Raw genomic sequence first — 12582 nt, forward strand, 5'->3', positions numbered from 1 at the left:
AGTTCAGGAAAGACAAATCATATTAATAGACCCTTAATTTGCATCAGAATAGCGTACATGCATGTTTTCTCCCGAATCTTGCTTTTCCTTGCACAGTCTAACCAATGTGCAGACTACTGTACACCAGTAAGATCCTGAACAGGTAGTCTGAACACTGGGATGACGGAGCAGGACCCTTTCTCACTTTCTCTGCGGCTTCGGCTTTTCCCGCTCTGGCTGTTTGCTAGCAGTCCTGCCAGTGGCGGAGAGGATTCGGAAAGATTTGCTTCTGTTATACTCTCCTATCTTATCCCCGGTGCTGGGTCACAAGGCGAGGGGTCTCACAGACTTCAGACGTCCACTCCGATGGTTGTCCCTCCTCTGGAGATGTGTCTTGAGTCGGGGCGTCCGCAGGGCTGTGTCCCGGTGTAGTATCCAGTCTTGACGTGGCACATTCACTCATTCAGCTCGGGATCGGCCTGTTCACTCGAGGAAGTCATGAGGAAATGCAAGGAGGGAGAGAACTAGAGAGAGTTAGGGAGGAACTTAGCAGCCATATATGGGTTGATGGGACCCATGGGGAATCAACTTTGGAGAGGTCTGCAGTTTCTCCCAACTTCTCCTGTGCACTTCCCTCTGCTCTGTAGGTTCCTCAACCCTTCCTGTTCTATTCTAGCAAAAATTCAAATCCATCTGTCCACCTCTATCCCTCCTCTTCCTCTCTTCATCATCTCTACTTTCTATTCCTACCCCATCGTAGCACCCTATACGTTCTCCAGTCTCCTCCCCCTTTGTCCAAAGCGATCCCAGATGTTGCTGAATGAGCGCCAATCCCGTACTGTCATTTTTTTTTAGCCTCTGTAACAGGAAGTGGGCCCCTCTGGAAAAAAGGAAAGAGGACCGGAGGAAGAGAGTCGTAGGGTTCAGGGGAAAGAGGGAAAACGGAAATGTGCATATGCACTCTTGCATCTCATTCCACATGTGTGCAAAGACACAAATGCATCCACATGCACAACGTCCAAGATTTGTAGGACTCCATCTTTTGCATGCATGCTCTAGTTCTCTATTATATAGAAGTTGCCTATCGATCTCATACTTCTCCCTCTCTTTACCTCACCCATGGCCGTTCCTCTTACCAACCGTTCTGCAAGCCTCCTTCTCAAAAGTTAGCAGGAGGGAGCAGGCCGAGGAAGAGAGATGAGGGGGAAGGGCTTCACTTTAGGAAAAATGTTGTGTTAGAGCTTGAGTCTGAGTAATGACTTTCACATGTGGGCCCGGCCTCTCTCCCTCCTTTTTTCTCGTACTCCTTCTCTCATTCCCTCCCTCCCTCCCCGTTTCACTTCTCTGTACCCTGCCTCCATACTGTCTGGTTCTCCTCACACTGGCCGCTAGTCTCCTCCAACTGTTCCCTGTCACTCACAAGTCCCCATGGTGATGACAGAGTGTAGACTTATGGTGTCCCCTTTTTTTTCTTTGTCTCCCACTGTCTCTATTTCGCTAGTAAGTGGGCTGTGACTGTGAATCCGTCTGACTTGCAGACACATCATCTGATATGAACTCAGGTGCTCGTTCGCCTTCACCTTCTGACACTTGAACAGTCCCTCTGCCACAGTCTTCCTTAAAAAGGAGTAGACAAAATAATATTTACTATGAGACAAAAAGCTATTTTAGCTAAACTCAACTTCCTTAATTGTCTGTTGTGTTGGCTATCGACATCTGTGTTACCTCTGTGATTTCATATTGGAGTCATCAGCATTTGTCAAGCTTTATCTCTCTGCATTCTGTGTTTCCCAGGAGAAAGAGAAGAAGTACATGCTCCCCCTGGACAACCTAAGGTTCAGAGATGTGGAGAAGACCTTCATGTCCAGCAAGTGTGTCTTCGCTCTCTTCAACACAGAGTTAAGGTTTGTTTTGTGTGTGGCTGGAGCAGGCCTCTGTGCGTACAGTATGTGCATGAATCAGAAAAAAGGGAGTTCTGTTCTCGTCACCTGCTTGCTGAAGTTTAAGGGATGTTTTACAAGGGTGGACATGACAGAGGAGGAAAAGGGAGGAGATGTCAGAGTGGTGTTTTGCCCTTCCTTTGACCTCTTCCATTCAACTTTGCCACCACTGGAATTGAAAGGATATCCAGTGTGTACTGCAGCGGGTGTCGTTTTTTTTGCCTCCATGTATATGCCAGGCTGTTGAGGGTAGGGCTGTGTTTGCGTGGTTTATGTGTGAAACAGATTGGGAAAGACTGTGAGACAAAGAGAAGGAAAGGGAGAAAGAGACAGAGTGTTTAGCAGCTGGATCTGACCCAATGCCTAACTGATTGTACCAGAACATGTGGGCTTTTGTTTATGATTCTGTGCTATGCTGCATTCGGTAACACAAAGTGGTTTTGTGTGTGTGTATGCATTATGTGTGTGTGTGTGTGGATATCGACCACAGCATACCGACGGCAGGCTCATTAAGCAGCTAATCAAAGCCAGAGAGCTTGGATCAGAGATGAGGCTGCTCTTGTTTGGAAAGAATTGCTCGACTCACCACAAAAAGGAGGGAGAAAGAAGAATTGGAAGGGTTGAGCACAGAAAGAAAGCGGGAGAGAGAGTATCAGAGCCATCGGCCAGGAATGTGTCAAATTCTGTCGCTCTTCCGATCTCCCTTTCCTGCGCTCTTTCTCTGTTTCTCTTTCTCTATGTGTGTGTGTGTGTGTGTGTGTGTGTGTGTGTGTGTGTGTGTGTGTGTGTGTGTGTGTGTGTGTGTGTGTGTGTGTGTGTAAGAGAGAGAGAGAGAGAGTCTGTGTGTGTGTGTGTGTGTGTGTGTGTGTGTGTGTGTGTGTGTGTGTGTGTGTGTGTGTGTGTGTGTGTGTGTGTGTGTGTGTGTGTGTCGTGTGTGTGTGGCAGACATTGCAGTGGTTTTTGTCCCTGTCTAACAGTAATCCAAAACCTCAGGAAACTCCTCAAGTCTAAAGCAGCGAGGGCTCTGTACAGAATTTCTCAAGATGAGTGAAAAAACTCACACTGGCTACAAGCTGAGGAGAGGATAGCAAAGGGGATGAAAAAAGTTGAAGAGAGTGATAAATCAGCGCAGAGAACAATTTGAATGTGTGCTCGCTGGTGTATACGCATGTTAGTGTTCTGATTTGAGGGTTATAGCACTCTAGTATTGTCATTGTTGGCCTGGCTCCCCGTCTGTGAGCCACCACACCCTGACGTATTAACCTCACCCATCCTAGCTCAGCCATAAGCTCTCCAACTGAAGGCTAAATCTTTCTGTTTCCCTTTATGTTGCTGCAGTCTATCTCTTGTTCTCTTTCCATGTCTGTTGTCTCCCTTACACACAAAGGTTTCACATATTTGGGGTTAATTGCTATGTGTTCTGAATGTGAGAATGGAACAAAAGGAGGAAAGAAAAAACGGAGTGATTAAAGAAAAATGTTTAACAGATGGGCCGCTGCCTGCTCCAGATCCTTTGATTGTTTCTTACTTTGCTGTGTTGCCATCGCAGCCAAAGCACAGAGATACTTTGCTGGTGTGAAGAGAGAGAAAAGATGGAGTGGAAAGAGGAGCTGGGAAATGTAGAGAAAATAGATGATGGAGATAAGGGTTGCACTAGCTGTGGTCATGTCAAGCACAGCAGTATAAACTGATTTATTTTGTGTCTCTGTGGATGTGTGTGTATCTGCCTAGCTGCAAGCGCTTGTGTGTGTCTCCCTCAGGGCCGTCCCTGGCCTACATGAGGGGTTCTAGTGGAGCCTTGCAGCGGCGAAACCGTGCCGCGCCACATTAATTGCGCCGCATTTTCGGCTCAGTTGAGGCACCCTCCGCAAGGAGAGGCCCCACGCAGTCTGCATGATCGGCCTGTAGGGGGGGACGGCCCTGGTCTCCCTCTTTAAAGTCCTTTAGATTTTATATACGATATTGCATTTAAATTGCATTTTTGGAAAAAACGTTCAAACTTGTTAAACAATTCTTCTTCCTTCAGTGATCTGTGTTCAATCTGTGGTTCCCAACACAGGGTTCACTCTGGTGGGGCCCTTTTAATATAAACTCAATGACCTGTGCTACCCCTGTGTCAGGTCATTTACACAGGATGCAGGAGGAGGGCAAAGGTCAGCCAGTGCTCCATTTATATAAATGTCCAGTGTTAACACACCGTCAACTGGACCAGGCTGTTCTGTTCATATTTTTGTATACATGTTGCATGGAGGTTCTGGCAAATAATTGACGCAATTGTTTTCTTTACAATTTATTTGTAACATTGTGCACGGTTAAAACAAGAAAGTCCTTAACTAATTATTATTTTTAAACAACAAATGTAAATTCTTGTCAATGGGCCATTATGAATATATATTTTCCTTTTTCAGGAAACTACGCACTTACTAATATTAAATGATTGGCCTCCTCTCAAAAGTAATAGCTCAAAAGATACGTGATAGTTTAACCGTCTGAATTTGAAAATGTTTAGAAGGAAAGACTTTACTTGAGACTACTCTCCTCTCTTTCCACAAGACCTGAAGTAATACTTATTTTGTTTCCACTGGAACTTAAACTGGTGAGAAATAGGAGACGTTGCATAGCTTTAAATAACTGAAAACATTGTTGCTTTAGCTTAAAATTATTCCACACATTGGGACAAAACCCTGGCTACATAACCTAAGTTGCCAGGGGAAGAAAAACACAGCAATAACCAGTCATTACTAAAAGTTCAGAGTTCCTTTTTGACTAATTCTTGTCTTATATAGGCTCATTCGGCACTTCTGTGTTTATTACTCTGTATTGTGAAAAACGCATTATTATCCAAAGCTTGGAGATGTCTGACAATGTTGCACTGATTTTGCAGGAACGTGTATAAAGACTACAAAAGCCTGGAGTTGGCGTGTGGCTCTCAGGAGGAGTTGGACAGCTGGAAGGCGTCTCTGCTGCAGGCCGGAGTTTACCCTGAGAAAGTCGCAGTTAGTACTCTGACCCCCAATTCAACCTAATTAAACCCCACCCTGACCTTCAGCTGTGGGGAGCTGCACCTCTCTGCACCTTTAGCGTTTGTGTCGTATGCCCTCATTGACTTTGCTCACCTTAATCCCTGACAATAACCCCGTACCCTTCTCTCCATGTTCCCCCTTCTCTTCCCCTGCCAAAAGCAAAAACTGCAAGTCCCCCACCCCTTCCATCTCGCTCTGTCGTTGGCTCTTCAACACAGCATTCTTGGCCCATGATGTCACTACAACGTGTGTGTGTGTGTGTGTGTGTGTGTGTGTGTGTGTGTGTGTGTGTGTGTGTGTGTGTGTGTGTGTGTGTGTGTGTGTGTGTGTGTGTGTGTGTGTGTGTGTGTGTGTGTGTGTTCTAGTCTGTTTCTAATCAGCAGTTCCTTATCCCTCACCCACTCCCCCTTTTCTTTCTTCTGCCCCCTCCTCCCTAACCCCCTCTCCTGTGCTTCCCCTATTCTGCTCTCCCTGGTCCTATCGTAGTGGCTCAATAAAAAAAAGCATAGAATAGATTTAGAAATACACATAAAACAAATCGTAATTGCTTCACAAATCTGTATTAACGTTATTGGCTTAGTTTTTCTATCACACTATACTATAGTATTTATCCTTGTTTAAAACACATGAGGACAATCTGCTCCTTACTCCATCCCCTCTGTCCTTCACCTAGATGGATGAGCAGGGGAATGGAGCTCCTGAGAACTTCACAGACCCTCAGTTGGAGCGTCAGGTGGAGACCATCCGTAACCTGGTGGAATCCTACATGAGCATCATCTATAAGACCATCAAGGACCTCATGCCAAAGACCATTATGCACCTCATGATCAACAGCGTAAGACAGGCCACACTTTTTAACTATTTTGAATCATTTTTGCTCACCACAGTCCAACAAAATCAGCACTTTTCTTGCCTCTCAAACCCTTAAAGTGACTTTGTTTGGCATCAATCTTCCTCATTACTTTTTCATATGTATTTCTTTACAAGTCTTCACCAATTTGAAACACTATTTGATCATATTTCAATGAATTAAAAAAAGAAAGGGGAGACCAAAGGAAAAAAAAGACAATGATTTGCACAACGCCTTCAAGAATTTGGAGCCAAAATCCCAAATTGGACTAAAATATCACTTTACTAACTCTTACAATTTGACTGGTCACAGCTGTTAATAATCCCTCTCCGTAGGTGAAGGAGTTCATTAGCTCTGAGCTCCTGGCCCAGCTCTACGCTCTGGGAGAATGCTCAGCGCTGATGGATGAGTCAACGGAGCAGCAGAAGTACCGGGAGGAAGTTCTCCGCAAGCACGCCGCGCTGAAGGAGGCGCTCGCTGTCATTGGAAAGTTCTCCACCTCTACCTGCACCACCCCTCTGCCTCCACCTGTAGACTCCTCCTGGATACGACCCTCCAGGTACAGACATATATAAACTACAGAGATGCAAAAGTACACTGAAAAATATTAGGTTCAACTTAATATTATAGCTTTCAACTAACCTTCTACAATTATGTTTAATTTGTTAAAGGTGGGCTATGTCATTTATTTCAGATACACTTTGTGTTATTTTCCATGGAATGCTCTTAACATCCAGATAGCAATGAATATCTGAAGAGCTTTGACAACAAATCCATTAAAGATTTCATCTGTGGAAGCCGTGGTTCTGTAAAAAGCACGACCAATCATCTGAGCCGACCCGGCTAAAATAACTGGATGGCCTACCTGCCTGTCAGCCTTCCATCTGTGCACAAACTTATCTCGTGCCCTCATTGGTCATGTGCGCGTTCGTGTGTGTTGGAGGAGGGGCTCTGTAAGGAAGTGGCAGATTTTTTCCGGTTGTGTACTTTCAAATTCTAGCGCACTCGAGCTGGTTTCTCCAAAATTACCTACCCCACCTTTAATACATTCACTTAAAGTTTCAGTTTTTCAGTGTACATTCAGAAAACTGTGCTACCTCTACCTGTCACTCAAAGTTCTCTTCTCCACCTAGCCCGACACTCCCTAAAAAGACCAGTGTCGGTGTTCGAGGCCATGCCCCATCCGTCCCTCGAGTGCCCTCTAATGCTTCTTCCAAGAGCACCAAGAGCCTTCAGCAGATCGCTAGGCAACATCACCGTGCTCCACCTAGTGTGCCAAGGTGACTCTGAAACCACGCCATAACCTCGCTACTTTATGATGTCCTCCAGTCTGCCAATTAAACATGCACTGGCTTATATGCATGCTCACGTACACACAATGAAACCTTGCGCTACAGGGGCAGAGGGAATTGTTATTTGAGCTGGGTGGGGGTCTGCTGGAAAATGTGTTTCTCATATTCTCTTTCCCATCAGCCTCAGTAGACTTCTCTGTGCAGCTTTCTACTGGAGCCAGAGACAACAGGCTGAGCACTCTGTCAAGTTTTCATCTTTCTCTCTGCGCTTCATCCCCCCTTTTCCCTCTTTCTCCTAGCATGAATTTGTTTTATTGCCCTTCCCCAGTTTCTCTCATGCAATAACCGTTATTTTCCCTTTCCCCCCCCAACTTATTTTTCTCGTACATTTCTCCCCTTTCACTGGTTCCTCCCCTGCTTTTGGCCGGTCTCTCCTTTTTCTCTCCGCCTCATTTCCTCTGTGCTCTCCGATGGTTCTTTAGGTTCTTTCCCGCATGGTCTCCCTCTTTCCTTTGACTCTTTCCATCCTACTTTATGCCTCTCTGCTTACTCAGACTCTCTCCCCTATAGATATACAGTATGTGGGGGCATGATTTTTGTTTCTTGACTATATTTATAAAAAATCACCGAAATGTCTGTCAATCCACAAGGTTATGAATTGTTTAACAATCTTAATATGGTGCAGTATTACAGCAAGTTAAAAATAAATATTGCCAAATAAATATATGTATAAGGAAATATGTGAGCGGGAACAATGAGCCCTGAAACAAAGTGCTCAAACATTTTGATTTGCTCATCTCCAAATTTCACATCAAATATTTTTTGTTCTGTAACAAACCGCTGTCTTATGTATATTATAGCTATCTCAGATAACAGTAATATCACCATTATTTCCAAGCTGTTATTCACCAATCATTTTCTCTGTTCTTTTTCAAAACACTACCAAACCAATATACTTTTTAATGTAAAGGTTTTTACATGTTTCATGGTAAGCCTTTAGACCAGAGCTCATCAGATAAGTAAGGGCCATTTCCCTTTCTTTTTTTTTATAGCTGCAGTAAAGACTTTTGTTAGAAATGTATACTTTCTTTATTTCGATTTTATTCATTCATTTTATTATACATTTTGAAATGTTGTTATTTCCTGGCAACAGCAGAGTTAGCTGCAGCATAACTACACTCATGAGGGATCAGACAATATCTATATATTACATTTATTTTGTCTGCCTTTAAGTAGAACCAAGCACATCAATGGTGGGTCGTAACAACTCACAAGAACAAGGCACAGTATTGCATTTGTCGCTCCTTGTAAAATATATTTCTGGACTGTAGTATGCAATACTGTGTGTTTTGGTATTATTGTTATATTATATTCAACATTATATTAATATATTTAATCTGATCTTCTCTCCAGGAGGCATCCTCCAGCTATCCCAAATGTGAAATAACAGTATTTTCTACTCAGAACTCCATTACCCATCGATACCAGTGATCCTCTAAACCGCCGCTCGCTGGTGCTCAGAGACCTCTGCCCTTTGTGATGTGTCCTCCAGCTGAAGCTCTGCTGGGCTTCTGTCCTCTGGGAGCTGCCGTCTGCTAATTCACTGAGTCTTGAGCGGCCTGTTTTGTACATAATACCATTGGCCATAAATGCCGGAATGTGCTCCTCTGTCTGCCTACTTTCCAAGAGTGCCTGAACCTTGTGTAAATAGAAATACCAAATTGCAGTTATTCTACCTAAACAGACCGCACATGCACTATTTTCAATGTTTTTGAATAAACAGGTTATATTTTTGAACATGAATCCTGGTTTCTCTTATTTTAGGTTTTATGTGGCAGTAATCAATTCTAACACTTTGTTACAGATTGTTTTTATCTGTGGTATTTCTACTTTGCCAAATCACTTTACTCACTTTTACAGCGGTCGTGTATGACAGCAGTTTGCTAACTACGGTCAAAGATGTATAGAGGCCCTTGTGGTTGGTGTAAGGGGCCACTGCATAATACACTGAACAAAAATATAAACGCAACACTTTTGTTTTTGCTCCCATTTTTCATGAGATGAACTCAAAGATCTAAAACATTTTCTATATACACAAAATAACCATTTCTCTCAAATATTGTTCACAAATCTGAAAAAATCTGTGATAGTGAGCACTTCTCCTTTGCCGAGATAATCCATCCCACCTCACAGGTGTGGCATATCAAGATGCTGATTAGACAGCATGATTATTGCACAGGTGTGCCTTAGGCTGGCCACAATAAAAGGCCACTCTGAAACGTGCATTTTTGCTTTATTGGGGGGGTCAGAAAACTAGTCAGTATCTGGTGTGAGGGTTAGGATTATTGTTAGGGTTAGGGTTAGGGTAATGTTGTGAATCGAGTGGCCTGTGTTCGTCGTCCATAACATACGCCTGCCCATACCATAACCCCACCACCACCGTGGGCNACTACCTCTCGTTATACTGTTCTAATTAGAATGTCGAAATTGGTTGCGACAGGTACGGGCCCTGTTTAATTAGAATCGTACGGAAATCATTTAAAAACAAATTGCAACAGGGGGGTCCCCGACAGACGATAATGCTATATGGGGGTCCTTGGCATGGCAAAGTTTGGGAACCCCTGCCTTAAGGCTACAGTGTGTTCTACGAGACAGTTTTCTAAAAGCTTTACCTGCTCCATGTAGAGCCAGAGGGTGATAAAAATGGCCACACAGGACAGCTGTTCTCCGACAAAGCCTGCCTCTTTCACCACAGTCCAGTATCGGTACTGTCGGATGCCCTCGTTCCTGCGTAGTTCCTCCAGGAAACGCTGGTCCACATAGTTGTCAGGGAACGGCTGCCGCTCCCACAGCACCTTCCTCCAGGGCACAGCTGGACCCGGGGCTCCGTCAGGCCCCATCACCCTGATCACACACACATAAACACAGTCACATTTATGAGCAATAATTGTACATATCCCCAGCTGAATATCCTCTTAATATGACACATATTATTATGCTTTCACTATCGCGCAATCACCTGAAATTAAGTATCGTTGTTATTGTGAATATATTGAGAAAAAATACACATCAATATATGTATTAAATGCGGTATACATTTTCCAGTTTTCCTTATAAACAATACAGTAATTATTCCATAATAATAAAGTATTTTAATTAAAGAACATGTATGGATAGTAAAGAATAGACAAAAGGGAGTCTGGATCTCTCTGGACCTGCTAAACAATTAAACTACATTTGAAATGCCTAAATAATAAAGAGGTAAATAAAGGTTTTCATTTGTGGTCAAACAAATCAAGATTTAAATTAAGGAATCTAGTTAGATTAGATTAGGGCAGTGGTTCTCAAAGTGGGGTGCACGCAGAGGCATGCCAGGGAGGCGCGAGAAACCAAGAGGAAAAATGGTTAAAAAAAAGGAAATCATAATTTTAAAAATTATTGATTCGAAAATAATATGATGCAGTACAGTACTATTACGTGTTGAGAGATCTATCCATAGATCTCTTCATTTTGCTCTCAAAGTGCACCAGATTGATGCATTTAACTTCAATATTTAAAAACAAATCTTCCCGGGGGGGAGCTTGCCCCTGGACCCCCCTATGTGAGGTCCACACACCACCTATAAAAATAGCACTTTACCCCTGCTTACACCTATATGCCGTGAGCTGATAATCGAGCCTTCGTTGTAACTGTCACACTGTGTATATGCGTGGGGATTGTTGCAGTAGAAAATTCCACTGTAGCGACCGGTACATTAATGGGAAACCCTAAAGGTTTGGGCACCCTCTATGAAACGTCAAGCTACCCCACAGCACCCCCAAAATAAATCTCTGGCGCCGCCACTGAGCCTAACTATTTGTGTTTGGGGGGCCCGACTTTTCTCCAAAGGGGGGCCTGATAGAAAAAGTTTGAGAACCACATTAGATGCTACAGAATCCTACAGACTGGATCTTTTGAGTGCGTCTTGTGCGTTATGATAAGGTCAGATACTATTGTAGAAGGGAATTATTGCTCATTGTAGCAGGTGGACGTCAACGTTTAACAGATTAATCAAAGTTTATTTTTCAAATGTTGGCTTGTAAGCTAATAAGTTATTTGTCATGTAATTTCTGTATCTAATTTATTGATTTAATTAAGAATGGGATGATAACAGGGTTTTAACTTTTCACTTTCGCAACCAGTGCTGCTCTGCTGCTAGCATGAAACTATCGGTACTTCCGGCTATAGCACGATAATAAAAGCGCACATATACCAGACGTACATGTGTGTTTATGAACACGAATACATTGATGATTGAGTTTAACAGTCTCCACACACATCTCTAAAGGTTTTCCACCTACTTGAGCTGGGATTCTGTTCAGCGCTGATGCTACAATCTCATCCTGTCACAAAGCCGGAAGAGAAGTGAGCAGTGAGCACTTTATGAGAGCTCTCAGCCAGAGACGCCCCCTGTGGGTGGATGATCAGAGAGAAGACAACAGCATCTGTAAAATGTATACTGATGACTTCTTAGATTGTATTAGATTAGATATATTTTATTGATCCTAATGCAAAAATAAATAAAATAGAAAATTAAGAAACAACAGTAAAGATATACATATCCACTGTAGAAGATAAAAAAAACAGTGAATATATACATATCAATAGTTTAAGATATATGTATTTAGAGTATATCTATTGAATACACAATATAAAAACAAACAACTTCATATTTTTTACACTTTGTTTATTTGTTTTAACATGAAAATAAATAAAAATACATGTATTTTTTTCACGGAAACAGACAATGAAGTATGATAAAACAATATAATGATGCCTCCATTAAAAAAAAACACAAACATAAAACAACAAAAAGAATGAAAACAAGCTAATTCTATGGGAAAAGTTTAAAATGTAATACTACAACCTCAGGGAGCCCTGCTAAAACACACATTTAATGACTGGTTGTTAAACACTTTTCTAAATGCAGTGTATATCTGATCCCGTGTTTTCATGAGGCAGGTCATTTGACTGTGCCCTAGGAAGATGATCGTCCTTACTTTGTATACCAAAAATGTCCTCCTTTTGTTTTTCTTTGACAAGGTGGCGGTGTTGGATATTTGTGGCCCCTTCTCTGACCAACAGACCCTGAAGTCTTCAAAAATGTAATGTATAACTTGTTCACATGTCACTGAAGGTTTGTGTCACTTTGCAATACTTTCATCGTATTGAGTGTGGTACCCTTCGATAACCCTCATCTATATTCTTTCAAACAGGAGCAACTCAGTGCAAAGGCCACCCAAGGCCTCTGTCTCCTTTGTGAAAATTCAGGCCGCCTGTAAACCTCACAGGTCAGAGTCAAAGGAGCCACAAACACCAAGCACCATGGTAAATTCTTCCTACTGAAAGAAACCATGGTTGGGAACCTAATTTTAACCTTGCATTTCAATTTAGAACATAGAAAAAGCACATTTCTTACAACGGCTTAGCCTACATTTTCTTACAGATTTTGTTAACTG

The 12582-nt window shown here is 42.7% G+C and overlaps 1 protein-coding gene across 3 annotated transcripts; it reads left to right on the top strand.

The window, feature by feature from the left end:
• The first annotated feature begins 1465 nt into the window (after positions 1 to 1465).
• LOC104957642 (dynamin-3-like) lies at positions 1466 to 8881 on the top strand. 3 transcript variants are annotated; one of them, XM_010785283.1, is made up of 7 exons: positions 1466 to 1541; positions 1774 to 1883; positions 4804 to 4915; positions 5616 to 5777; positions 6128 to 6351; positions 6926 to 7072; positions 8498 to 8881. In XM_010785283.1, the coding sequence occupies exons 2-7, from the start codon at positions 1792 to 1794 to the stop codon at positions 8529 to 8531; spliced, it is 771 nt and encodes a 256-aa protein (XP_010783585.1). In that variant the 5' UTR covers positions 1466 to 1541; positions 1774 to 1791; the 3' UTR covers positions 8532 to 8881. The 3 variants fall into 3 exon arrangements, with proteins under 3 accessions (XP_010783585.1, XP_010783583.1, XP_010783584.1); XM_010785281.1 differs by having other exon boundaries at positions 8549 to 8881; XM_010785282.1 differs by having other exon boundaries at positions 1774 to 1877; positions 8549 to 8881.
• Positions 8882 to 12582: the final 3701 nt, after the last annotated feature.

This window comes from Notothenia coriiceps, unplaced genomic scaffold (genome assembly GCF_000735185.1).
Source record: "Notothenia coriiceps isolate Sejong01 unplaced genomic scaffold, NC01 NC01_scaffold00027531, whole genome shotgun sequence".
Classification (NCBI taxonomy): domain Eukaryota; kingdom Metazoa; phylum Chordata; class Actinopteri; order Perciformes; family Nototheniidae; genus Notothenia; species Notothenia coriiceps.